This window comes from Sorex araneus, chromosome 6, assembly GCF_027595985.1.
Source record: "Sorex araneus isolate mSorAra2 chromosome 6, mSorAra2.pri, whole genome shotgun sequence".
Classification (NCBI taxonomy): domain Eukaryota; kingdom Metazoa; phylum Chordata; class Mammalia; order Eulipotyphla; family Soricidae; genus Sorex; species Sorex araneus.
Window position 1 is genome coordinate 37,288,770 of NC_073307.1, and position 27,998 is coordinate 37,316,767.

The following is a 27,998-nucleotide window of genomic DNA, read 5'->3' on the forward strand; positions in this document are numbered from 1 at the left end:
AAAATAAATAGGATGAGCACTTGCTTTACAAGGCCAAGTCAGGGAGTGCCTGCAGTCATACTTTAATTCCAAAAACACAGTGTCCTAAGACATTTTACACTGTATCTTTAAAAATCAAATTCTTTTGCAAATGAGTTGTTATCATGAATGACTTCACTGCGGCAAAATTAAGTGCCAGGGTTGGGGGGAGTTGAGAAAATACATTTAATCTAAGAGAAAAATGATCGTGAGAAACTCATTAGGATTACCCTAGAACTACAAGTGAGGAATGTATGATCTGGACATATTTGTCAATGAGGAGGCACTTTATTCAGCATGATGTTGACAAAGCCAAGCATCAGCTCTGAGAGCCCCCTGCCCTCACATTGTCCACACAGCATCAGGACCTTGAGAGCACCAGGGAAGGGCAGCTGGAGCAATTGTCAGCCTGCCAATTGCCTGTCACAACCAAATTAAATTTCCAGCTCTTCCAAGTGAAAAATGAAATCTCAAGCGACTAATTAGAGAAATTACTCTTACCTGTCTGATGCAATAACATCCTGTTTACGCGAGCCAAACCTCTGAGCACAGGTGCTTCAGCAAATCCACTCCCTGCTGTTCTCAGAGAGAGGGGCCCTTCCTTTCCAACCACAGGAACCTCAACCTTCACTTTCCTCTTCCCTGCATGTTCTTTAGGGGGTAACAGGTACAGAAGGCATTTTTCTTGTTACTAATAAGGTACCTTCTGTTTCTGGCCAAGTACATGCTCTCTAAGGAATCTGGTAGCTTCTTGAGACCAGCTGGTACAGGTTAAATAATTACACAGTCTCTAATTCAATTAAAATCGGGCCTTTGTTTTGGCTGCCATGTGCCCCATGAAGCACCCTTTGGCAAAGTCTCACCCTCTCTCCTTTTTGGTTTTCTTCCAAGGCAAAATTTTAGAAAGGGGAAATGGAAGACTGACTGTCTTGAAATATGGCTCATGATAAACATAATAAGGGTGTTCCCTTGGGTGGCATGTTATATATCAAATTAAGCTGGGGGGGGTGTTGCTAGGCATATTTACAGACACATAACTCCTAACACTACCTCCAACACCAAATTCAGGCAAGCATGGTGTTGTCTCTGATTCCCCAGTGTATTGACTCTTCTTACATGGCTTCAGAGATCCACAGTGGGCAGTAAGTTTTCCTCTGATGAGGCTTAGAACTCAACAGCACAAACTGCCCAGTGGTGGTGGACAATAAGTTCAGACATCAACTTCTTGAAGCCTTGGCCACCTGCTTCCTCCTCCATTGTGTCATCCTTAAAGTCTTTCAAAGCATAAAGTCCTTCAAGAAAACTAGAAGTCATTCTGGGAAGGCAGACCTTTTCTCTCTTGGGGAGTAATGCCCTTGAAGAAAAAAAAAGGAATGTTCTATTCCTTGTAACAGAAGTAAAAAAAGCTCAGCAAGCTGAGGAAACGATGATATATTGGTCAGAGGATGTAAAGTTTGGATAATTGGAAGGGTGTGCAGAAGATGGAATTCAGCGATGATTTTGATCTACACTATGAACTAGCCCACCATTCCTTTGAATGACATGAGAGTAAAAAAGAGTCTGTGAATTTGTTTCAGTTCATATAAATACTGCTCTTTATATTAAAGACACAGCTTGTGAGAATAATATCAAGAAGGGTAAGTTGTAATGTGAAGAGATACAGAGGAAGCACACAGTTCTCAAAGCCAGCATGCCGTTTCCTAGCTGTAAATTTGGGAAGAAGACTTGGGAAGTTTCCCCTGCCTGTCTGCATGTTTCCATCTGGAAGCTGAAAGGGAAGGCTTCTGGAGCTTCCCTCCCAGTTCACAGCGGCACAGATGGCCTTTTACAAGGAACTGTCAGACTGCCAGGCCAACTCATTCTCAGGACAATGGCCAGCTCCCAGGGTAGTAACTATGGTCATTTTGGCCTTATCAGAACCAAAGTCCAATACATCTTCCCTACCTCTTGTCCCTAATCTAAATCTTTGTTCCCACGAAACCTTTATTCTAGAGTGACAAGACAGGAGAAGGGGCTTGCAGTAAGTTGAACAACACTGCATTTCCTACCTCCAATTTGATCTCGATTATTCCTTTTATCAATATCTTCTGGTGTTATTCCCTATATAAATGGCCTTTCTGATGCAAGTTTCTTTTCTACTCTTCCATCAAGTTTTCAGAATAAATTCTGCCAAAGATTGAACTGCTGCCTTTGCGTCTTCTGTGCCCCTCTGCACTCAAATGTTAGTTCCCTTTCTTCCCTTCATCCTAGGTTCCTTCTTGTTTTCAATGCCTTCCTCTGGACAGGCAGACGCCACCATTCTGCAAGGACAGTTTGTGTTCTACCTTCTCTGTGCAGTCCTGGCTGACTTCCAGCCCTAGCTGATCCCTTTCTTTTTTCACCCTACGTAAAATACTGCCTTGCTTGTGCTCTTTTCTTTCCTCTATGTTAGTATTGGCTTCCACAAGCACCCCAGGGAAAAATAAGGTATCTTTGGTTTGCATATATGCATGGTGCACAGTGACTATTTAACTGTTTGACCAAAATACTAAGACCCATACACATTGAACAAGTCCCTGAGCTTAATGTTAGAGACATTCAAAGAAGTTCTTTCATACTTAGGTAGCAAATGGGAGTTGCTTCCATGCTTCCATGCCTACACTAGAATTAATTTGCTTTCTTAAATGCAAATCTAACCTGGAAGGTTCTGTTTAAAAATCTTTCAGTGAATCTGCACAGCCCAGAGTGCGACCACCATCTGATTTGCCACGAAGCATAAAGTCTTTAAAGAATTAAGACTCATCTTTCATCAGTACCCTCTTTGGACAGCAATATCAAATTTCTTTAATACCTCCTTCCATATATATATATGTGTGTGTGTATATATATACATATATGTATATACATATATATATATATACTTCTATTTAGAACCACTATTCCATCTCCCCAGAATGCCATCCATTGGGTACTTTTAAAGTCAAACTCTTTTCATTCTTGAAGCATTGCCTGGGTGTCCCTTCCACACTCTTTTCTCTGGGTCGATCAGATGGAAATCATTCCAGCTCTGCAAGTGTGGTGTCTGGACTAGGAGCAGCAACGCCATCCAGGAACTTGTCTGGAATTCAAGTTTGGGGCCCATCCCAGAGACTGTGAGGGCAAGGCCCAGCCATCTGTGTATCTGCAAGTCGTCCAGTGGTCCTGATGTTTGCTGAGGGTCAGGAACCACTTTTCTACATTCTATAGCCATGAGAGAATCAATCCAATGACACTCCATCAATATGCTCACATAATTGCTTTCTCTGTCCAAAGAGGCCTGGTAATATTTTACTTACCTAAGACACTAGATAACTGAAAAACATAAAAGTAATTCTCCTATGTAGCTCATGATTTTAGTGCAATAATAATAGTGATAATGATAGTTGTTAGTCTTTGTTTAACACTAATCTTCCTAGAAAAACCCATAATTATAAAACTAGCATGCAAGCATGTTATATTTAAAAGAAAAAGACACTTCTATTATATTAATAAGTAAGTGCTAGCTGATGCTTTATGCATGAGCATAAAGATCAGTGGATGGGAAGCCAGAAGATCTGGATTCAAGTTCCAGTTCTGACATTTTATTGACACCCTGATTCTGGACAAATATATCATCTTGCTCTGGAGTTTTGTTTCCTTATCTCTAATAGACTGATAACCGCCGGAGATAAACGAGGGGAAACCAATCAGCAAAATGATGTTAAATGTTTTCCTCTTTTCCCAGTCCTGCTTTCCATGTGTGTTCCAGAGCCCGTCCTCTGCATCTTCTTTCCTCTTATGGTTTTACTAGATCAAGATGTGAGAAAGAGTGAGGCAGGAAGAGGAGGGGTGGAAAGCTGGGACTGGGAAAGGGAGGAATAGATACTCAGTCTATCCCAGCACGTTATTTGGCTTTTTGCTAGTCTTTTCTCATCCAAGAGAGTCTGTGACCAAGGGCTGACCCTCAAACTTAGCTTTGCAAACCACGCAAAGTTGATATGATGCAAGACAATCCTACACATCTCACCCTACACCAATTTGTCACCCTGCCATGCAAAATAATTTGAACATGCATGGGCTTCATACGGACAGCGTGTTATTTCCAAAGCGGGCTCTGGGGCTCTTGGGCCACCCTCGATATCATTCAGGACTGAAACATTTTGGCCCTAACTCCGGAAAACCGGAGCCAGTTGGGAGACCAGGCAGACATTACTCAAATGGTAATGAGCCACGGAAAATGAAAGAAAATCCCAAGCACCTTTTCAAGCGAGAGACTTTGAAACAACTACGGTCCCGTGGAGTTTCCAAAAGAAACAATTAAGCTGGCCATCCGAACAGCTATCCTGGAAATCCAGGATTTCTCACACAGCGTTCCAAAATCCAGGCAGGCATCTCCACAGATGCATAGCGAAAGGACGACAAGATGAACAAGAAAAGCTGGTTGGCAAAGCACAGGCGCAGGACTGAAGTGAGATCTTCAGGAACACCCTACGTAGACTCTTAACATTGGTAGCCCCACTCCAAATGTGCCTTTTCCATTTCAGGAAGGGGTCTTGATCCTCAAGAGACTGAGTCCTGCTCCCCTTCCTCGAGGAGGAGGAACCAACAGTCCCCACTTCACTGCCATCCTCTTTAGCTATAACAATCCTTCTCACCCATTTCCTCCACACTCTTCCCAGCCCTCACCCGTTTTCTTCCCCCCCACCCCACCCCAGCTCTCTCCAAGGCCCCATTCTGTGTGAACAAACTCTCCACAACTCAAGACACCCTGGCTCTCCAGCTGACTGCTACAGCCAGCAGCGCAATGATTCACAACTATCTGCTGGGAGAAAATGGCCCCCGTCTTGTCTTTACTCTCCTTCCTCTGCCACCACTGTGTGGCTTCTGACCCTTCTCCCACTGGCTTCTATGCATGGTCACTGAGCCAGACCTCCCACACCTTCTTGGTACTTTTCACCCCTCCTGTTTGGAACAATCTATTTTCTACTGTTGTGCTCCTTTAAAATCTTTTCAATCTTCTTCCTTATTTTTGACATCATTAGTTTGCCTTCTGTATGTTTCTTTCAAGTGTTTGATTTGTAGATGCATCCTTTCTCCCTGTGGGAAGAGCTGTACAAGCCCCTCCTTGTAACATTTTTTTCATTCCACCTGGGACCATACCATCCATAGTCGACCAGAGAGCCTCCACACAGGACAGATACTGGTGACCTAAACTGTTAGGAAGTCACCTTAATCTGCTTTAAACACATTTCTCCCCATCATTCAATTCAAGCCACGTTAAAGAAAATTATTACAGGGGTCCGAGCAGATAGCTCATTTGGGAGAGCACCTGTCTGATACACACAAGGCCTTCAGTTCAATTTCTGAGAGTAGCCGCTAGAAGAAAGAAAATGACGACAAGTAATCTTATTTTCTTCAAGATTTTCTCTGAACAAATGTGTGCCTTTGTTTCAACCATCCCAAGGTTTTTTTTTTAGAAATTAACATTAATCAAATTCTTTTGTTAAGCTAAGGCTTGTGGTTTGTATTGAGAAAGCACCATAATGCTTGACTATATGATCAGGGGAGAGGGTGGGCAGGTGAATAGGGTCCAAGGGGCCACTGTATGGGGAAGAATAGATTTGGACTTTTCATGGTGATTGTGATGTAGAACAATCACTGTGAATTCTGTTTTGTTTGGGGGTCATACTCAGGATGCTGAGAGGTTATTCCTGGCTCTGTGTTCAGAAGTCACTCCTGGTGCTACTTGAACAACTATACGCAGTGCTACGGGATGGAACAGGGTTGGTCATGTGAAAGATAAACACCTTAACTTTTGTCCATATCTCTGGCCCTCACATGTGGATTTTTTTTTATAATGTTACAAAACACTTCCAGTAAAAAGAAAATAAACATGAAAATACCAGTAACTATTTTGCTGTAAGGTGAATATGTGCAGTCACCAAAAAGACAAGGTCTGCACTGGAAAAGTTGTTGAGATGGTAGCAGTGGAGTGAAAACCTTCCATGGTAAGCTGTAGGAAAAGATGAAAGAAACACCTGGCTGAACAGCAATAATGACGGGGATTTGGGGGGAAACCAGGGAGGGGTGTCTTGTTTTAACTGTGACCCAATAAGTAACCACCAATAGCAAGACTGATTCTCAAGAATGTCATTTTATATTGTAATTTAGTGTGACCTGTCATGAACCTGACCTTGCATAACATGATGACTGTTATAGAGTGCTGTAAATTTGGAGAAAGCAGAGAGGAAGTCTGTGTCATTCACCTCAAGCCTAGAACCATGGCTGGCATATTGCAAGTGTTTAATTAACATTGGTTTAATAGACTGTCACAAATCTAATTATACATAAAAGGTAGTCATTGTAAACAACCGTCAAAGACAATCTAATACATGCTGTATTTGACCAAATAGTCTACAAGGTAAAGGAAGAGTCAGAAATAGACAAATAAACTGGGGACCCGGGTTCTAATCCTGATTTCTAACCATGGGATATGGACAAAGAGCTCTTCTTGTCTGGACTATGTTGTTTCTAATTCCTTTCTTTATAGATATTAAGACGACAGACAAGATATAAAAAAATGTGAAGTTTTTGAGTAGCTAATGTATCGTTGGTGTGACACAAAAGCATAATGAGGAACAGCAAGCATAACAGAGGACCAGGGCAAGCCTGGGATGGAAGGGACCCAGAGGCCAGAGCAGTGGAGAGAGATTGTGTAGCCAGAAGTCATAAGAAGGTCAAAGTCACTTTCTCAGAAGCACAGAAGAGAGAGTAGAAAAATATCCTACTTTGGTTGAGTCCATGCTAGAGGAGTAAGCCAGTATCCTTGTACCTCAAATATCTTTCTCTTATTTTTCCAATAAAACAGGACAAAGCTGTGTTCTTTATCCGCCCACCTCTCTTGATTGAGTCTGCTTTATTCATTTCCTGAGAACATGGGACACATTTGCCATGCCTTTTCTCGAGACCCCATTTGCCGGGCAGAGCTTCTGGGTCAAAATGTAAGGAAACCAGGGAAGCAGCAGCAGCAGATGGAGGTTTGCCAGGCTGGTGCCTACTGAACCGAGAGGGTAGGTGTTTTTAGGAAAGTGATACTCCATGTGTGGGATGGGAAAAATGCAAACTCACAATGAACCTGTTTGCTACATTGCTTTTCTATGAGATGGTGGTTTGAGCCCCCCAGGAAAATGAATCAATATAAATCTGTTATTATTCTAGGTGCATGGGCTTGGGTCAGAGGTCACAGGAAAGTGCAGGACACAGGGAAGTGGCAGGACCCTTATCTCCATCTCATCTAACTCTCATCAAGAACATGTTTTGCAGTCACTAAAATATGTCAGCTTTCAGCAAAATGTCACAGTCAAAATAACAGAAAGATAAAATTCCTAACCCAAGGAATACAATATAGTGCACCTCTACTTGTATATGTGCACACATGTATTTTAATTTATTTACATAAATGGATATGTGACTGTGTACAAGCATTTATACACACATGGGTTTGTACTATATAAATATGTAGGTACAGGGCAGGGTATATTCTGAATTTATTCAGAATTCTGAATTTATATGCATTCACAGGTGAATTTGATGAATTTCCACATTTTCTCCACAAAATCCAGGATTAGGTAAATGCGATTATTATAATTTTATAGATGGGAAAGATGTCACTGTATCACTGTATCACTGTCATCCCATTGATCATCGATTTGCTCGAGCAGGCCCAGTAATGTCTCCATTGATTCCAGCCCTGAGATTTTAGCAGCCTCTCTTCACTCATTCTTCCCAATGGTGTCACATTAGAGGCTCTTCAGGGAAAGATGAAGTAAAGCAAAATTAGAACATTTGCCTACATCCTATTTAACTTGTTTTATTTTATTTATGATGAAAACCAAACTCCTTTTCCTCTAAAAAGCTATTTGCAATCTTGGCAGTACCAATTAGGAAGAGGGATGAGGTCTGCACCAGAGATTCTGTTTTGTTTGTTTGTTTTTGGGGCCACAGTTGGCTGTGCTCAGGGTTTATTCATGACTCTGTGCTCAGGGATCACTCCTGGTAGGGCTCATGGGACTATATAGGGTTTCAAAGATTGAATCCAGGCAAGTCACATGTAAGGAAAGTGCCCTATCTGCTGTACTACCACTCTAGGCCCTGAACTAGATAGAAGTTCTTGCACTCAATTCAATTGCTGCAAATGTAGTAGATAGTTCTGTGCCTCTGCCCCTTAGCTATCTGACCTGGCCAAGTTGTTGGACCCATCCAAGCTTCAATCTTTATATCTGTCAAGAAGAGAGTGAAGAGAGGGCCTTCTTGGCTGAACTGATATGAGGCTTAATCATAATCATCAAGTTAAAGAGCTTGGGAAAGTCCACAGCACAGCCCAAAATCTCAAGATGACCAATGAAGTTCTCCAATAGGTGCACATTTTAACCTTTATTTCAGTCCACCCTGAGTAGAGTGCTTGTTTTCTTGCTTTGAGGGGAGAGGAGGAAAGGGACTCCCAGGTGGTATCCAGGAAACTCAGGGGTCCCATTGGTGCTTCTCTGCCAACAAGATTGGTTGTTCAATGCTAAGCAGTAATGCTTGGGCCCTGTGGTACCAGGGGTACCTGGTTCACCCTGGCAGTACTTGGGTCCTCCAGACTGCATCTGGTGATGCTTTTGAGAACATGTGTTTCTGAGGATATAACATGGGTAAAGCACATGCTAGACATATTCTTTAACTAATATACAATCTCCTGGCCCCTGTTGTGGCTGTTACCAGAGGAGGATAAGGGTGGGAAGGAAGGGAAATAAGTGGGATTTTGCACTTAAATTTGATTTGTGGTGCCAGGGATCAAACTCTGGGCCTCACACATGAAGATAGGTGATCTACTACTGAGTTACAACCCCAGGACTAAGAATTCTATTTTTCAGCACAGAAAATTAGTCTCTCAATAAAATGAAAGCTGGGAATAAAATAAAATGAACTTCGGGAAGTCCAGGAGCGCTGGTACGCCCTGCTGTACGACCCTGTCATCTCCAAGCTGGCCTGCCAGGCCATGAGGCAGCTGCACCCAGAGGCCATTGCCACCATCCAGAGTAAGGCCCTGTTCAGCAAGGCCGAGGAACAGCTGCTGAGCAAGGTGAGATCCACTAGCCAGCCCACCCTGGAGACCTTCCAGGACCTGCTACACCGACACCCCGATGCCTTCTACCTGGCCCGTACTGCCAAGGCTTTGCAGGCCCACTGGCAGCTCATGAAGCAGTATTACTTGCTGGAGGACCAGACAGTGCAGCCGCTGCCCAAGGGGGACCAAGTGCTGAACTTTTCTGATGCTGAGGACCTGATTGATGACAGTAAGCTCAAGGACATGCGAGATGAGGTCCTGGAACACGAGTTGATGGTTGCTGACCGGCGCCAGAAGCGGGAGATTCGGCAGCTGGAGCAGGAACTGCACAAGTGGCAGGTGCTAGTGGACAGCATCACAGGCATGAGCTCTCCGGACTTCGACAACCAGACTCTGGCCATGCTGCGGGGCCACATGGTCCGCTACCTGATGCGCTCCAGAGAGATCACCCTGGGCAGAGCAACCAAGGACAACCAGATTGACGTGGACCTATCTCTGGAGGGTCCGGCCTGGAAGATCTCCCAGAAGCAAGGTGTCATCAAGCTGAAAAACAATGGGGATTTCTTCATTGCCAATGAGGGCCGCCGGCCCATCTACATTGACGGACGGCCTGTGCTGTGCGGCTCCAAGTGGCGTCTCAGCAACAACTCCGTGGTGGAGATTGCCAGCCTGCGGTTTGTCTTCCTTATCAATCAGGACCTCATTGTCCTCATCCGGGCCGAGGCTGCCAAGATCACAGCACAGTGAAGAATGATGGCAGGACCTGGGGCTCTTTCTGGCCTCAGTTTCTCCTGCCAGTCCAGCCGCCTTGAACTGGGAGTGCAGGCTCCTGGAAAGAAAACAGTGGGCAGCGGAGCCCATTGATCTGAGCCTTTTGCAGGAGCACAGGGCTGGGACCTCCAGCTTCCTTAGAGCCAGAGCACCCCCTCTTCTCTTCCAGCCCTGCAGACATCCTCTTCTTTCCCTCTAGACCAGCATTTCTCAGCCAAGGGCCGTATAGCCCAGGATGTCCCAAGGTGGCCACAGGTGAAAATAGTGTAAATGGGGTCACTGAGACTAGGGGGCAACCAGTAGGATGGCGGGGGGGCCGGGGGCATAGGAAGGAAATGAGGTCAGAGGGGCCCGTGGCTGGAAAAAGATGGAGAAACACTGGCCTAGACATCCCCTTTCACTTACGTCTCAGCTGATTAACTTCAGACTTTTCCTTTATTATCTTTCTTTTGTAAATAAAAAACACTGAGTTCCAAAGTAAATAAATAAATAAATAAATAAAAATAAAAAAATAAAATAAAATAAAATGAAAGCTTGGCTACTAAAGATCCTAAGGCAAAATAGTGTTCCAGTGCACTATTCTCTTTGTTCCAAGAGAAATATGGCTGCAGTCGGAATGGTGAGAGAAAGCCCATTTGCTGCAACAGAGAGGCTGGCAAGAATCTCTGTGCTGTATCATCATCTCTCCCTCATGCTCTGCAGTGGCCACACCTCGTCCTGCCATTCCTGTGGCAGAGCTACAAGAATGCACAGTTTCAACTCGTCATTGTGCAAAGGATGAGCATTCATTTCAAGTCTGGGAAACTTCAAAGCACTGTGATTGCCTTCTGTGTTTTGTCTCATTAGGCAAAGGCAAAAACAGTTGGAGTGGTTTTATGGTACCAACATACTGCTTGTGTTTTAATTAAAACAAGATTCAGGCTCATGACCAGGAGAAGGAATCATGAAACCTCGAGTTTGATAGAGGGAGTCAAACTGAGAAGTCAGCTGAGGAGAATCAAGGTTTAAAACTCCTGTTGTGTGTGTGTGTCTGTGTGTGTTTGCAAATCCTTTTTCAAATGTGATGTGTATTTTCCCCTCTACCACTTAACCAGACTGATAAATCCAAAGGAAAAGTTATCTGTGTTTCTATTAATCTTGAAACTAAAAATGTTCTGACTGGAAACCTCTGTAACACAGAAGATAATTTAGGAACGGTTCAATTTGACCCATGTTAATTGCTTTGACCATTCAGAATGGTATTTTTACTTCATGACTTCCTGGGGAAAGCTCCAGCATAGATTATACCTCTTAAATATTAAAATGGTTGTCCACCTATTTTGGAAACAACCGAGTCTTTACTGCAGGGAATTTTGCTGTATTTTTTAGGATGCTTAGTAACATTCCCTGGAGGAAACCCACTTAGATGTTAGTAACACTTTCCAGTTAAGACATTAGGGAACTGGAGAGATAGCTCAAGAAGCTGGTCAAAAAGTTTTGCATGAGGGAGGCCCATATTTGATCACCAGCATCATACAGTCCTAAGAGCACAACTGGCAGAATGCCAAACACACACACACACACACACACATACACATAATATGTTAAATTATTGTGTAGTATAACATGGGGGTTGTCCTTTTAGCCTTGCCACAGGGAACTTAGTTTACCTTAAAGCAATGTCTTTTCTGTATGGACACAGGAAGACAGTTAATATTATGCTTTGTAACTTGGGAGCCAATTGACTCCAATAATATTTACTCCTGGGCATCTACTTTCTCAACTCAGTTGCCCCTAGTTCCTAGTACCCCAAAAGCAGGGTCCCGGCAAAGTTCGGAATGGACCCAGGACAAGCTGTGAGCTATCCTGGCATCGAAATGGGCCAGGCCAAAATGCCACAATACTCAACTCTAAGTTGAGAGCATGGTCATAGACAAATTCTGTCATAATCCAAAAGTAACAATGAGACTAGTAACTGCTGGGGTTAGGAAGACTAACCTGGCCTGAGGACTGTAGTCTGGAATATATAGTGAGATTTCCTCAGGAAGAACCAAACTTTAAGTCTGACATATCTCTTACTGTGCTCATACAGAATGACATTGCTAGAAATATTAGAAGTAAATTTACTATAACTATTTAAGTGGCTTACTAGCTGAGGAAGGAAGAAAGGGGCACACCTTGACACACCCTTGCTTGGACCCCACCTTTGAACGGATCTACTAGTAATCTCCTTAGATGAGATTTTGTTAATCTCCTTGAGAAATGTTCTTACCCTTCTTTGTTGATTCGTTAATGTTCAACCCACTTTTGTGTTACCGCCCTATGTAATTTGCTATATAAACTAAGACTGTGGGGGAAGACAAGGGAGACAGAAGAAGAAGATAGAGAGAAAGACAAAGAAGACAGGGGAGACAGAAGGAGACAGGAGAGACAGAAGAAGATAGAGAGAGGAAGAATACAGGGGAGACAGAAGAAGGAGACAGAAGAGACATAAGAAGAAGACAGAAGAGACAGAAGAAGAAGACAGAAGAGACAGAGAAGGAGACATACGAGAGGACATGGGAGAAGAACAGAGAAGACACAGAAGCAGAGACAGAGAGAGGTTGGAAGAGACCAGAGGAGAGACTACAGAGACAGAGAGACAGACAGAAGAGAGCACAGTGGCAGACACAGAAGCAGAGTACAAGGAGGAGCCGAGGAGCCATCCCTAACCAGTTCATACACAGCAGCGAGCAGTGCGTGTGATGCCCGGGGACAACAGAACAACATGACACAACATCTCGTCTCCCCCTCCTGTGTGTGCCCCCTTTGTCATTTTTTACATTATTGGAGAATGCACAAGGGGAGTGGGCTGTGAACCCAATTTTGATGACTTCTACTCCACACTACTCTCTGCATCCTGGAGGCGTGGTTAAGTGTTACAGCAGAAAGGGGCTATTTGGGAGAGGGGGCTGGCTCCCATCTAGCTGAGTGGCTGGGAAAATTTAAGTTATAGCCCCATGCTACAGTTCCCTCATCTGTGAAACAAAGATAATAAACACACACTTTCTTCACTGTATTGCTTTGAAGATTAAGTAAGATCATGTCTATCCCATTGTAAGTGCTCTACAATAATAGCCATTACTAATATTTCAACGAATCTATTTCATTCATCCTTCTATTTCTATTTTTGGTGACTGGGTCATGCCTAGTAGAGACTATTTCTGGTGTGGTACTCAGATGTCACTGCCACAGGTGTTCAGGGAATGGTGGTGGGGATCAAACACAGAACTCACACAAATGCAAAAGCATCAACCCAGCCCACAATTTCATTTTTTTCCTTCTGACTTGAGTTTAAATGTGTATTAAGGACCCAAAACCCATAAATAGAGTTAAAGAGAAGTGGGTCCAGATGCTGGGTGACAACATATTCACAGATGACCTTTTTTATGTGCTGAGTGGCCTGGGTAAAGACTCTACTATTGCCTAACCCCGTATTCTAATTTGCCAAACAGCCTTGGTTATTGCTTAACATATTTTACTAACTTTCAAAAAGAGACTCCTCCTAATGCATCAAAATTATGGGCTACTGCCAGAGGACTCTCCTATAAATACAAATGCTCTATTGTGATTTTTTTTTAAAGTCTTGACCCAGTGCCTGGTCTTTTCCCTGGAGGTTTCTTTTCATCAATGGTTATATAAATATTATTGTATTATTCATTGAAATAATAACAAAAGCTACTATTTTAAAGAGCAACTTACTGGATGCCCAGCTAAGTTTCTTCTTCACTTAGATTATTACTTCCCCCCAGTGTCAAACCAAACTTAAAAGTTAGGTAAATATCTCAGGGAGGTCAAAGGAATGTGCTGCAGTCAGCAGAGATCTGAACCAGCCAGGAGCTCAGGCTTCTGCCTTCAAAACCTGTTTTCTGAAATGTTATTATTTCTAGTTATAGTTTTTATTATAGTTAGAGAACTACATCAGGAACTTCTATTCCTAACCCCTTCCCCTTTCTGAAATACCTCTCACTACCAACACTAGCCCACACTTTCATTCTGCTCTTGACTTAAAATAATATGCAGGAACAAGGTTTCAAAGAATCATGCTATGGGCTAAAAAGATAGTACCGGGGTTAAGGCAATGACCATGCATGCAGCTGACTGGCTTTATTCCAAGCATCACACATGGTCCCTGAGTACCTGAGCACTACTTAGGAGTGATCGTCAACACAGCACCAGGAGTGATTCCCTGAGTACTAACTGGAAAGAATCTTACTTTGAGTCAGAAAGACAGCTCAGGAATCGGGCACGTGTCTTGCATGTGCAAGTATCACTGGCACTGGCTGATGCCCCCGAGCATTTCCAGATATGGCACTGGAGGCCCACATGGGAACTATGTTGGCCCTGGTAGCCCTGAGCACTTCTGGGCCCTAATAAATAGCATCCTAGCCCATTAGTTAAGCATTTTCAGGAGTATCTCACAAGACTCCCTGAACACTGCTTGGGCGCACCCCTCCCAATGATGCAATCATCCTACATTGTATGAAACAAGGGATTCATCACAATAAGCTCAGGAAAGCTCATTCTTGCACACAGTATGAAACATTTGCTTCTAAGTAAGGACAGAGCAGGAATCACATTGGGCTGAGCCACCTGCAAGACAGTGGTTTCAAGTCAATTTCCAGTCATACCTAGGGCTACAGGACCTGAAATATGGGTGTAAAATGAGGTTAGATACTGTGACCCTGGACGTGCTGGAAAGAAGAATCTTATGGCTTGTTATGCCCTAAGCAATCTCCTCATCACCCCTCTGAAGATTGGCCCAACTAGGCGACGGGGCCTAAGAAGTCCCACATTTGCTGGTGGTACAATTAGTGGTGTGGCCTGGGAACAGTCCCGTGCAGCTCTAGTCATGGTGTCCAGGGATGGATGACCCATTAGGGGCCACCTGTTTTGGTCAATGACCTGGAAGCATATCCTTCTGACAGTGCTGTGGGAACCAAGCGTGCATCAACCCACCCAGGATGAGACAGGGGCTCAGGGGTGAGCTGGTCCATCCTTCTAAACGCAGGGCCCTTCCTGTCATGGCACTTGACCTGTGCTTTGACTCCTATAGTGGCTGGAAGGATTCCTGTATTGATCATCAATGACCTGACTATCCATCATACTAGGTCCCCATGAAGCTGCAAGAAATGCTGGCTGTGACTTTTGCCAACCGCAGAAAAAGATAAACACAGATTTCCTCAACGGCGATGCTTAAGGAACTCTGAGTGCACCTCCTGGATGCAGGCACTTCATAAATGTACAATTTATGAAACAATATTGACAACAATGAAACAATAAGAAGTGAGAGATTTAGTGAGGCTAAATGCCTTTTCCTACCCCAGCTCATATAAAATTAAGTGGAATTCAAACTTTGCGGTCCCGGACACCCGACCACCACCACTACACTTTGATTTGCCATCTATAATGTTCAGTGTCCATTTCTAAAGGTGATCAGCGGCGTTTAGGATGCTAAGAATGCAGGTGGAGACAGAACATCCTCAAACATGGCCTCTGCAGTTAGCAATACTCACTGATATGTCATCACTGAAGTCAATTTCATCCAAATCAAGGTATTCAGGGGCTTCCATTATTCTTCTTTGTACATTTTGAGTTAGGTCAAAGGCTCATAACTTCCTAGAGAAGACAGAGCAGAAGGAAACACAGAAAGATGAGTCACAGGACAATGGAAACTCAAGTCTCTACATTCAATCAAGCTGCTTTCTGTCCCCTCCTCTCAACTGCCCCCAGCCTGGCTGTCCAGCAGCAGAAGGGTCAGCTCCTGAGAGGTCCCCAGCAACACTGTGATCCTTTGCTTCACCCCGCTTGTGTCTGCTTGTCCTTAGGGATCTCTCTTCTCTTCTGATCCACAGTAGGGTACAAACATTGCCCTCCCTCCCCGCCTTATAACTTCCTGGAAGAAGCCTGGGGGTGGGTCTGGGCTGGAGAGAGTAGGGGGGAAAGGGGGGCCGAGGATCAGGGATATAAATCAATATTCACAGTTTCAGGAAGATCACTTTTGTTACTTTTATTGTTCATGGTGGACATATCCTCAGATTCACAGCTCAGAGCACAGAAAAGCCGCGGTTCTCCCCAGCAGAACACAATCACCAACAGATACAGTCGCAGACAACCTCTAGTTCACCCCTCAGAAGAAAAGGGATCTAAGGGCAGCCCATTGAAGTCCCCTGCTACACCTCCCGTGCCCCTCCCCTTCTCCTCCCCCCTTGCAGTTAAGGAGAAAGAGGCGCCAGGAAGCGGTTCCCTCAGCCCTTGCCTAAGGGCAGCCCCGGGGCAATTCCATAAAACTGTCAGGAAGACACAGGACCTCCAGTTCATCTTCCCATCACTGACCATCATCACCTTTGCGAGGTGGCAGCAGCACCTACAGATGTCAGGAACAGACACTGATCTCCTGCCAGAGCCTCGGTGAGCGCCTCCCAGGCTGGGCCAACTCTCAGAGCCTCAGAGCGTGAGTGGAGCCACTGTACATGCTAGTTTGATGCTCAAAACTGCCTGCGGGACTCAGACAGGACTCACTCTCTCTCTCTCTCTTTCTCTCTCTCTGAACGAATTCATTCTCTGCTCCTCCGATTTGCTCATCAAGGGACGCCAAAGAGCTAGAAATTCTTATTGGAACCGGAAATAGAATCTAAACAATGGGCTGATAGATACCAGATCCAGACGGTAAAAGTACCCTCCTTTTTTTTTTTCCTCAAAAAAAAGAAAAGGAACTCGCAGAAGACATTCTTTTCTCACTTGCAGATTAGTTTTGAGCAGCACACAGCCACGCCATAATTACAAGGAGGGGATCCATGTGCCATCTCCAGCCTCAGACCATTGCTGGCTTTAATGTTCAGTGTTTCTTCCCTTTTTCTCCCTTGTGCATTATAATATTTTTTACATATTTGTAATTATAGTGGATACAATTGACCTATGAAAAGATTAGGATACAACTGTCGTTCGCGAATGAGATTATCCGTTCAAAGTAAGTATGAAAGTTTTTTCTGAACTCTCATAAAGTTTAAAAAGAAAAAAATAAGTTACATTTGAAAATATAACAGGAAAATAGAAACATTTATCTACAATACAATTTTTGTTATTTTAAAAAAATCTAAGCACAAGTTCTTTGGTAAAAGTGGGATATTGGGCCACATCTGATGGTATACAGAGTTTATTCCTGGCTCTGTGCTCAGGGGTCATTCTTCGGGGTTTGGGGGTACGATATGGTACCAGGGATCAATCAAGGTCAGCCACATGCAAGACAAGTATTTAACCTCTGTTCTATTTGTCTGATGCCTAAAGTTAAATTCTTAAGCAAACCGCTCGGTATAAAAACATAGCCCTTTTTTCTAACCCTTGCCATGCTTTACAAAGAAAAGCACACTCTTATACTGGCAAATGATTCAAAATAATTTTCTCTTCCATATGATGCTTTCTGAGATAATCCAGACTCTTTGGATTCCAGCTCAACAGCTAACAGACATTCATTCTTCCAATCCAATTTCTTTTCCCTAAATCTGTACTACACAATAAATTGTTGATCGACAGAAACCATTCTCATGTTCTTGGCAAACACAGAGATGATGTGGGGTGTCAGGATAGGGAACAAACACAGTGCCCTCCCTCCCCCAAAACACAGAAACAGAAACAGAAACAGACAGAGCAGAAAAATGCGCATCTAAGCTGGGCACAGTTTTACTTCTTTTACTTCATGTTTTTATTGATGTAATTTTGTATTGTGTTACCGTATAGGTTTTGGATAGTCTTCACTATGAAAAGTAGATTGCACACCTTCACTACACAATGACCCCTTCAACATCATTTACCTACACTCACCCTGTTCCAGTCACCATAAATTTCATTTCACTGCCCAAACGTTTGCTATTTAGTTTAATTAATTTATTTTTTCTTCTTTATGTATTTGTAGAAATTATAGAGCTTTTATGATTTAGCATAATCCTCACTAGGCTCATTCCCACTAGGCTCATCCACGTTGTTGAAATTGGAAAGATTTCATTCTTTTTTAGCTTAATAGTCTTCCATTGTGAAGACAGACCTCTTTTTTATTCACTGATCTGTTAATGAGCACTTTAAGGTGGTTTCCATTATCTTGGCTATTCTAACTAGTGGTACAGTGAACAGGGGCTTAGACATAGAAATCTTGAAATTAGTGTTTGTGTGCTTTGGGTAAACAATCAAAAGTAGGGTAGCAATTATACAGAATTTCTATTTTTAAGTTTTTGAGGAAGCTTAATTGCTTTTCCCCAGTGGCTGGACCAGTTTACATTCCCAGCCACCGTGGGTATGGGATCCCTTTATTCCATATCCTTCCAACTCTTCTTTCTTATGTTTTGGACAATTACTATTTTCACAGATATGAGTTGATATCTCATTATTGTTTTGATTTGAGTTTCCCTGATAAAAAGACTTGATGAGGGCCAGAGAGGTAGCAAAACGGGCTGGAGCACAAGGTTTTTGCATGCTGGAGACCTCACACGTTCCCTGAAACTGAATGATTTCCCATGAGAACCACAAGGAGCAAGTATGAAGCACTGAGTTAGGAGTAGCCTCTTTGCACTACCGGGTGTGATTCAAAAACAAACAAAAAAGAAAGAGAAGTGACAAACATCTTTTATCTTTTCATGTGCCAAAGGTCTATTGAGAACCTCTGTCCATTTTTGAATCGTTTGGGTTTTTTGTATGTGTGAGTGTGAGTTTTAGAACTTTTTTATTTTGGTGGTGGTGGGGACACCCAGTGATGCTCAGGGCTTATTTCTGGCTCTGCACTCAGCGACCACTCATGGTGAGGTTCAGGGCACCATATGTGGTGCCAGGGATTGAACCAGGTTCAGCTGCATGCAAGACAAGTGCCTTACCCACTGTACTATAGCTCTAGCTCCAAGTTTTAGAAGTTCTATATAAAGAAGCTAATTTGCAATGAGGGAGCCCAAACCATGCATGGAGCAGTGGCACTCCACATATGTGCTGTTGGAGGAGATGAACAACCACATTACAAGAGCATGAAACCAATCTTTTGGGGGGAAGAGGACACACTCAATAGTGCTCAGCACTTAACTCCTGGCCTATGCTCAGGGTTTGCTCCTGGTGGGGCTCAAGGGACCATATGGAGTGCCAGGAATAAAACCTGGGTCCACTGCAGGTAAGGCAAGCAACCGACCTACTGTACTATCATTTAAGTAGACGGAAAAGTTGAATATCATCATTGAAATCATAAAATAAATAAAATAAAAGAGACAATTAGCTTCTTGATAATGGCCTTAGATGTGTTTGGGGACTTCACTACAATAGTAAGCAACAAAACAAATAGAATTACATTAAACAAAGAAAGCTGGGGCACAGTGAAGGAAAGGAAAGGGCATCATACATATTTTCATAATGTACACACAATAAGGCGCTTATATCAACTTAGACTTTTAAATACATTGAACAATAAACTAAACAGAAAATGCACATGAACCTGTCTTGGCCAAGCAAATGAAACTGAGTGAGGTGTTCTAACTATGTTATCCATTCAGGTGTAGCGATTCTGATGAAACATATTCATCAGAAAATGCAACTTTTGATACTAAGGTACAAAACCTTTATATTTGGACTTTGGAAGATGGTAGTGATGGTCTTATAGAGTCTCTGTATGTTCAGTTGACCAGGGGTGAGATTTGCCTTCCACACTCCCACCTCTCTGCAGGACAACAGGCCCTCTGCTCACAGCTTCCAGGATAGAAGACTCCAGTCCTCTCCTTTCCTTTGAGTCACAACAGGCAGCTGCCTTCTTTTGGGAGATTTATTCTGTCCGTCACCCAAAGCTCTTCTCCTGGGTTCAGTGCCTCTCGTTTTTGAAGGTGCCACTGAAAGTAACACATTACCGCTTTTCAGTTGAAGGGGGAGCCCACAGTTATTCCTTTGGCCATGACACTGCTTCCTCCGAGCCCGGCATCTTATCAGGCACTCTACTCTGGGTGATCGGGGTCTGGCTGGAAAAGGTGATGTCAGCTTCTTGCAGCTGCTACAAACAATTCACTGTGAGATGGCTTCCATCCTGGGACTCAGGACTCTCTTCTCATCCTTGTCTTCTGATACCAGCCCACATAAGCACAAGTTTAGCCCTATGCCAGTCCTAACCAGATAAACTCTTTTGCTACCAAGGATACACAGGCTCTGATGAGTGGCACAGCTTCAGGGGGGCTACCCGTGGTGCCCCTGAGTGGAATCTGGCCCACAGATGTGATGTGTTTGGCCCTAGCAGTGCTAAAGAAAAAAATCTGAATCTATTGCCAACTTGTAGGCCTTGGGTGATTTCAAATAAAATTCCATATTTCTGGCTTCGCTTAAAAATAGTATTACCAACTCTGAGAGGTCTGCATTCTCCGTGGCAGCAGTGGGCAAGAGCTGAGCCACAGCTGCATCTACCCAGCTATGATAATGTGCTCCAACTACCCAGACTCCCAACTCCAAATCTAATGGATGCGCCTTCCCTGGTCTTGAGGACAATTGATATGGGAACTTTATAATGGAATTCAGGCTTAAACAGTTAGATACCTCTCCTTGGTACCTCCTGAAAATGTTTATTTATATTCTAAAATCAAATCTATTGGAATGTTTTTTTAAATGTTCTGTCCACAACAACAACAACAAAAAAATTTCTGACAAGTAAACTACCAGCACATGATCCTGTATACTTTGATAAATCTGCCTAGTACCAGAGAAAGAAAATCTTCGTAAACATAGAAGGCTTTGAGGTCAGAAGTTTGCTTCACAATTGAAGGAAGGAAGGAGTCTTTCCTTGACATTGGACCTGGGGGTTTCTCTGGTGCCACTTTCACTGTGTGATGAGTGGGACTGAGAGGGAGTTGGGTCAAGTTCAAAACCAGAAGAGACCAAAGCCAATCTCCCAGCCACAGCATGGAGCCCACAGGGTCCACCCTACTCAGGGCCTAAAGGAGGGGCTAGAAATATTTTTTTTTCTCCCTCAGAAAGGATTGTCCCACCCTGACAATCTTTATAGGAGATTTTACTTGCTGTGCATCATGTAGTTGGCATCATGTTTCTGGGGCTCTCAGGACCCAGTCATTTATTTATTTGGGATGGGCATGGTATATCCAGTAGTGTTCAGGGGTCAATCTTGGCAGTCCTTAAGGAACAGTTTGCCAGGGATTGGCCACATGCAAGGCGGCATCTTATAACACAGTCATTTCTTTTCAGGATGATGTCACTGAAAGCAAAGAAGAAAGCCCCCGTCCCTCCCAAAGCTGAAGACGAAGCCAAAGCTTTGAAGCCTAAGAAAGCAGAGCTGGAGGGTATGTGCAACCACATGAGACAGAAGATCTGCATCTAACTCCCTTCCACAGACTCAAAGTGCAATTCAGTGGGTGGCCCAGATATCCTTGGAAGAGCACCCTAGGAGAAACAAGCTTAATCCCTGTGCCATCACTAGGTTCCCTCTGACCCCTGAGTCAGGCATGAAGAAGATAGAAGACAACAACACGTGCATATTCAACTGGAGCACAAGAAGGACAAGAACCAGCTTAAACAGGCTGTGAGCAGCTCTATGACAGCAAAGTGGCCACAGTCACCCCCTGATGAGACCTGACAGAGAAAAGAAGGAATGTTTTTGGTTGTCTCCTCACTCAGATGCCCCCAAATGTTGCCCACAAGTTGGGATCATCTAAACAGACCGGCTAGATCTTTCTAAGTACATACCATATTGACAAAAAGGAACCCAGTTATTTTTCAACTGTGCTATCCATGACCCTACAAGCTTCAATTATTGACTGCAAGTTTTCTGGGGTCTCCCTCCCTGCTTTATTATGTATTACAGCCCTCCCCCTCAACACAACTCCTGCAAGATGTGCCCCTCAGTGCTGTCAGCAGGTGAACCTCAGCCCCCACCTTCCTCCCTCACCCTGGTCCTTCAAGTCTCTTCAGGGCACTTGATCAGACTGTGAAGTCACGTGTTCGCTTCCTTCTGAAGAGGGTGCAGAGGTGAAGATGGAGGTTGTATAGGAAATGGGAGAGTAGGGGAAAAGTAAGCAAGCATTAAATAACTATTTAGTGCTGCCTGTAAGGGTTAGAACTTTCGTAAGCAGGAAAAGAACAAAATATTAGAAGTGGGGTCCCCCATGATTGGGACCCATATGCTATGAAGAACCCATGAGGTACTGACCCCTCACCATTTGATGGATATGCCCAAAGCATTTGGAGAACTTGACTGCAGCTCCAAACTAATCTTCAACTGAAGGAAATAAAGAACAAAATAACGAGCCTGAACTGTACACAATAGTACATGTTTTCCTTCTCTCACACTTTTGACCTACTGCCAAAAACAGAAGTCACTTCAGTGCCCATTAAAAAGTGTGGGTGGGGTGGTGGCCCTAATGGGTCTATCAACACCATGTCACCTTCTCCTGAGTGACCCCAGTGATGCCCACACCTCCCCCACCCCCACCTCCTTCAAGGGCAGAGTCTTCCTGGGAAATGGCTTGAAGTAACCTAGAGTCCAGTTAGAGAGTAAAAAGAAGCAAGTGATTTACCAAAGACCCTATGCCACCCCTAAATTGCAGGTAATAGTTTTCATTCCTTTGCTGTGACTTGAAACTGACTCTGAACAAAATTCCAAAGATTTCCAAAAAATCTGTTGGGTGATGGCAACATCTCTGGAAAAATCTTGGAGTGGCCAACGGAATTTCTTTGAGCAACAACGCTCATTTAATGTACACATTCTGGTGTTCTTGGCTCATAAAAGGCTCCCTGATTTGTGACTATAGTCACATATCACATAAATTGCTCTACTGAAATTCTTCTTGAAATGAATTGCCTCACTCCAGTTTACAAGGAGTCAGTGTGAACTCATTTTGAAGGCTCATGTTACATAAATTTCTTCTTTGCTGCCAAAGTCACTATTGCTTCATTTACCAGTATACTATGAGGGCTGGTAATTAAAAATAAGTTGGGCTTGTCAAAATAAATGAGCAGAGTACATTTGGCGATGAGGTAACCACAACTGATCTGCATTACGTTTCCTTTACTCTTTAATTTACTGAATGCTTGGGAGAATACAGTAGCTCTACACACATGTACACATACACATACACAGTCAAATATTATTGTATTATTGGTACAAACTATTTTTAATCTGAAAGCCTGACTGTAGATACTAAATTTACTTTTTCAACATAAAACAAACCTCTCCCTGACCAAAAAAAAAAATCACAAACTAAGTATGGGAAGGCTTGGGTGGGGTTAAAAAAAAAAAAAAGATGAAATGCTATGCCTGGTTGGCTCAGTAGCTTGGCTGGCAAAGAAGCAACTCACTCCAAATGTTAGATTCCATTTCCTTCTGTCTTTGATTCAATAGTGGCCAGAAGCATAGCAGTTGTTAAATACCCAGTCCTGAAGTAGAGAAATGAAAGTGTCAAGAAAATGCCACACAGGAAAAAAGCAATTCAAGGAGAGCTGAGAACAAAGGAGGAATATGGGGGCCCAGACCCCAGAGGTGGGGTAGCACAATGCTCTGCCAGCAGGACCCACCTTTGCATTTATGGACCATGCATGTACAAGCCTGGTCTTCTTGAACTGTTCCTGTTCTCCAACAGTGATATATCCAACAGTGATGACTCATTTGTGGGTATAGAGACCCCCAATGTTATGTGGTCTTGGGATTAAAGAGGTAATACAGAGAGCCAGGAGTAAGCCATCTATCTGGCCCAACTCCTACTCTTCTCCCCACCCCCCTGCTCCAATAAATAATAAAGCAGCTTAATGTGGTCTTTTCTAAGACATTGCATCATGGAGATGAGGGAAGATAGGTGAGCTTTCACCTGGGAGGCCAAAAATTCCTGGTGTGGTTGGGGGCTGAGGGTGGCAGGGGGTGGGCAGGGGCAAGAGAGAGAGAAGGATGGTTAGCACCCTTAAGGCTGTACGCCTGGAGGTGAGAGCTGGGAAGCAGGAAGGCGGCCAATGCAGACTGTGCAGCAAATTCTATTCTGTGACCAAAAACAGAAGTTCTCCAAGAATGGAGAGTCATGAGGGTGCAGGCATGGTCAAAGGAAAACTTCCCAAACTGCAGTGTAAGCAAAGCACTTCTTGGAATAGCAAATTTTCTGGTCTGTTTGGAGAAGCTGCAAGTGACCATTTAGCATCAAGCAGAAACTTCATGAGAAACGCACTGAGCCTGTGGCAGCTCCTGCTTGCAGGCTCTGCATTTCCTAATTGCCATTGAGGGGAGCTCAACACTAGTGAAGCCAAGCCTGGGCCAGAGTCTCAGTCTGGGAGCTTCCGCAAACACTCCCATATACTGGGTCCAACCAAAGCTCCCGGAGACGGAGAGCTTTCTAGTCTCCTGTGCATAGAGAAGACCCTGAGGTGCAGAGATGTTCAATGGCTACCTTGCAGACAAAAGCCAAGACTGTCTGTCTGCTTGCCACCCTTTTCTTTCTCTGTCAACAGCAGCCAGAATTGAAGAACACGTCACCTGTATGCAAACCACTGCTTTCCCAAACCCCCTTTCTTGTGTCTTCTGTGTCTTCATTACAAATCTGTGAAGGAGGCAGAGGCTAGATTTCAGGATTTGCAAAAGCTGGTACCTGCCGTAGAGGCAGGCTGGGGTCGGGGAGTTGCTTGAAGGGGTGGGAGGAAGACTAGGGACACTGGTGCTGGGAAATTACATTGGTAGAGGGATGGGTGTTGGAACACTGTATGACTGAAACACAATCATGAACAATTTTGTAATGCTCTATCTCACGGTGATTCAATAACAACAACAAAAAAACATACACACTTCTATGTCACAGACGACAGCAGTCAGCAATGTTGTGAAACCAAGGATGTGAACTACTGGGTAGGGCAAAACCAGTTGGGACCAAGCACTTGTTGCCCTCATGGAGGCTTCTAATTTCCCCCACTCCATATCCTGAGTCTGCTCAGGATGATGGGCCTGTCCTTAAACCACCCAAGTAAGAATTCTCAGATATCTCCAGTCCTTGAATCACTTGGGGCCTTTGTGAACTTAAACCACAAGTGCACTATTGCTTTCTGCTTCCCAGGAGAGTCTATTTGATTTTGGTGGGGTTTTGGAGCACACCCAGAAGCCTGGATTTACTCCTGGCTCTGTGCTCAGGGGTCACTCCCGGCAGGGCTCAGGGTACTATATGTTGTGGCAGGGATTTAACCTGGATGGTGTGCATGCAAAGCAAGTGCCTTAAGCTTTGTACTATCTTTTGGGTTTCAAGAGTTTAAATATAATGACAAAACATCACTATCTAGAAGGCAAATGCACACTTTTTGTGTACCTAATAGACCTGACCCATAAGGCTCTGAACTAGTTTATAAAACATTCCATTCCATAGCCAGCTGAGTTAATACTTTATCTTCAAAGGAAATTTGATACATCTGATCATCTCTCTTATATCTTATTACAAAGGGCAAAAAAGGTAGCATTGTACTAGAAAACCTCATTCTAAAGATGAGATGGCTCTGAAAAATCCCTAGAAATGTAGACCATGTTGTACTGTTGAGCCTTAATTTGTAGATTAAAGTTCTCACAAGTGGTTGGGGTTGGAGAATCATTTCTTTGTTCTTTTTCTAAAATAAAGTCCAAATGCTGAAAATGAACAAACTCATACTATAACATTAGAGCTTGAAGAGAAGACTTAGGTTTTCAGACTAGAGTAAACCTATAATTGTATTTGTGTATACTTTATTGAAAATGAGTTTAAAATTTATTCAAAATTTTCTAAAATTTTGAAGGAGAAAGAATCAATGCTCACAAGAGTAATGGATCCTCATACAAGATAAAATAAAAGAATGTATAATAGAGGGACTTGGCAAAGGGGAGTGGCCCAGCAGAAGAGCATGTGTCTTGCATGTGTGGGGTCCTGGGTTTGATTCCTGGCACCGCTCAAAAAAAAAAGTACCAAAGAGAAAATAAACATACATATGAAGTTAATATACACTTATACATACACTTAAGAAGTGGTCTCTGTTCTGGAGACCACTTCTTAAGAAGGCCACAGATAAACTAGAATATACCAGACTGAGAAGGGAAGCCAAAGGCTGGAGACTGGAAAACTATGGCTCATCTGGCATAGCTAAGGAGATAGATAACTTGGAGAAAATCATTACTCTCTAAGAATCTTAAGAACCTTCCTATGAAAGGAGGATTTACTCCAAGGCATTTCTTCGAGGACTCTGCAAGATGCCAACCATAGCAAAGACTTGCTACAGATAGAGGCTGCCAGAGGCTTAGACGGGATGGCTGCTTTACGAGATCATGAGCACCCGAGTGAGAAACTGTCCACAGAGGTGTGGAGGGATCCAGTAATCCTGCTTGGAAAGGAGGAGTATGTGACCTACTAACCAACCCGGAGATGCTCAGCAGGCTGAGAGGGCAGAGGGAGATATCCCTGAAAGTGATTCAGGACTCCAGGACATTTCTGACCAACACAGACCCATCTTCAGGGTGCTCCGTCCACCTCAGCTTGACATCAATTATTCTATTTCATCTGCTCTCCAGATCCTAAAGGAATGGTAGACATTGAGGGGAAAGAAAGGGCAGAACAAGCAGAACAGAGTGTGAAAGTGACTTAGAGAACTGGGATGCGGTTCATTCAGCCAGGCTGTGATTTGCTCTGTTGTAGATGAAATTGGTCCATTCGCAACTATGAAACTATGACCAAATGAGGCCCCAGCTAAAAGAAAATATCTGGGAAGAAAAAGGAAACAATTCTAACACTGGAAAGCTACACACGGGCTTAAGCCAACTGTGTCTTGCACTGGCTTCTGGAAAGGAACTATGGAATAATTTGGGAACCGGATCCCTTACTCCGTTATGTACAGGAAACTCTCCAAATACAAGTTCCCACTTTTTGGCGCACCTGAAGCGGTCATGTGTTACTCTTGATTTTGCAACAATGACTTGATTTCTACAGCAGATTTGTTTGGCAACTCTAACTGAGAATGTATGGAACACAGATGACAACACTGATTCTGATTTGAGAGTAGACATAACAGCAACGTGCATGGGGAGCACCACAGACCACATCAGGAATCCCTTATCTTGGCTCTGTCATCATCCATCTCATCATGTGTGAGGACAAAACTTCTGGGCAACCCCAGAGCAGAGGTTCTCCAAGTCCAGTGTGCAAGAGATCACCCTAAAGACTCATTAAAACAGATTGCTAGATCCAGCTCACAAGGATTTCTGATTTGCTAGATCTGGGTTGAGCCCAAGATTTTCTATTTCTAACAAGTTCCCTGGTGATACTGATTCTATTGGTTCAAGAACCAGATTTGAGAGCTTCTACCTATGATCAATGGCTGGTCCCAGACCAGAAACATCTGCACATAATTAAAAGATGGTGGCCTCTCCCCCACACCCCCTCCTTTGCCTCCCCAGATGTTAACTTCATTATACAGGATCCATGCCTAGTGCCCTTCTGATTAAACTGCCTCAGTGGACTTGACTTAGCATTTCCCATGAAGACCACCCAGACACCACCTCACAACTTCAGTAGGTTGCGTGTGTGTGTGTGTGTGTGTGTGTGTGTGTGCATATGTGTGATTAAATCCTCTATTCTAAACATGTGATGGAGATTGGTTTTTAAAAAAATCCTGCAAATTTTGGGACTTGATTACTTTTAAAAAAATTTCCTTTCTTGATAGAATTTCATGGTAACTAAAATGTTCTAAGTTTCTCCTGTTAATGGGATCCAGGTTTACAATTTTATATGCAGCCATTTTAGAGTAAGAATCTCAATTTGGGGCTATTCATTCAGTAGAACTATAGTATAATAAATCCCAGGTCTATCCATAAAGAGGCAAAATGAAAAATATCTAATAAAAATTATCTTAAATTGAATGCCTATATAACATGCATGCACGTAAGATATTTTAAGTCTGAAATAGGCTAAAGAACAATATTAGCTAATTATGAAAACTAACAACTTGGCCATGAATTTTTAATTATTATATTCATCTTTAAATTATTTTACTTAGTCATTCACTTTTTCATTTAATTAATTTTTGGACAGGGAACTGAACACAGAACCTCATACACTCAAGGCATATGCTCTACCACTGAGCCATA

General features: G+C 43.3%; 2 protein-coding genes across 5 annotated transcripts in view; one reads left to right on the plus strand and one right to left on the minus strand.

Moving 5' to 3' along the window:
- The window catches only part of SNCAIP (synuclein alpha interacting protein), a 177,898-nt gene that overhangs the window by 71,070 nt on the left and 78,830 nt on the right, over positions 1–27,998 (minus strand). For all 4 annotated transcript variants that reach the window (XM_055143330.1, XM_055143331.1, XM_055143332.1 and 1 more), the window contains exon 2: positions 15,430–15,532. In XM_055143330.1, the coding sequence (XP_054999305.1) occupies positions 15,430–15,486 (57 nt within the window). In that variant the 5' untranslated portion in view covers positions 15,487–15,532. The remainder of the gene's footprint in view (positions 1–15,429; positions 15,533–27,998) is intronic.
- Positions 8,990–10,192, plus strand: LOC105943043 (microspherule protein 1-like). Its single transcript, XM_055143333.1, has one exon. The coding sequence runs from the start codon at positions 9,056–9,058 to the stop codon at positions 9,869–9,871; it is 816 nt and encodes a 271-aa protein (XP_054999308.1). The 5' UTR covers positions 8,990–9,055; the 3' UTR covers positions 9,872–10,192.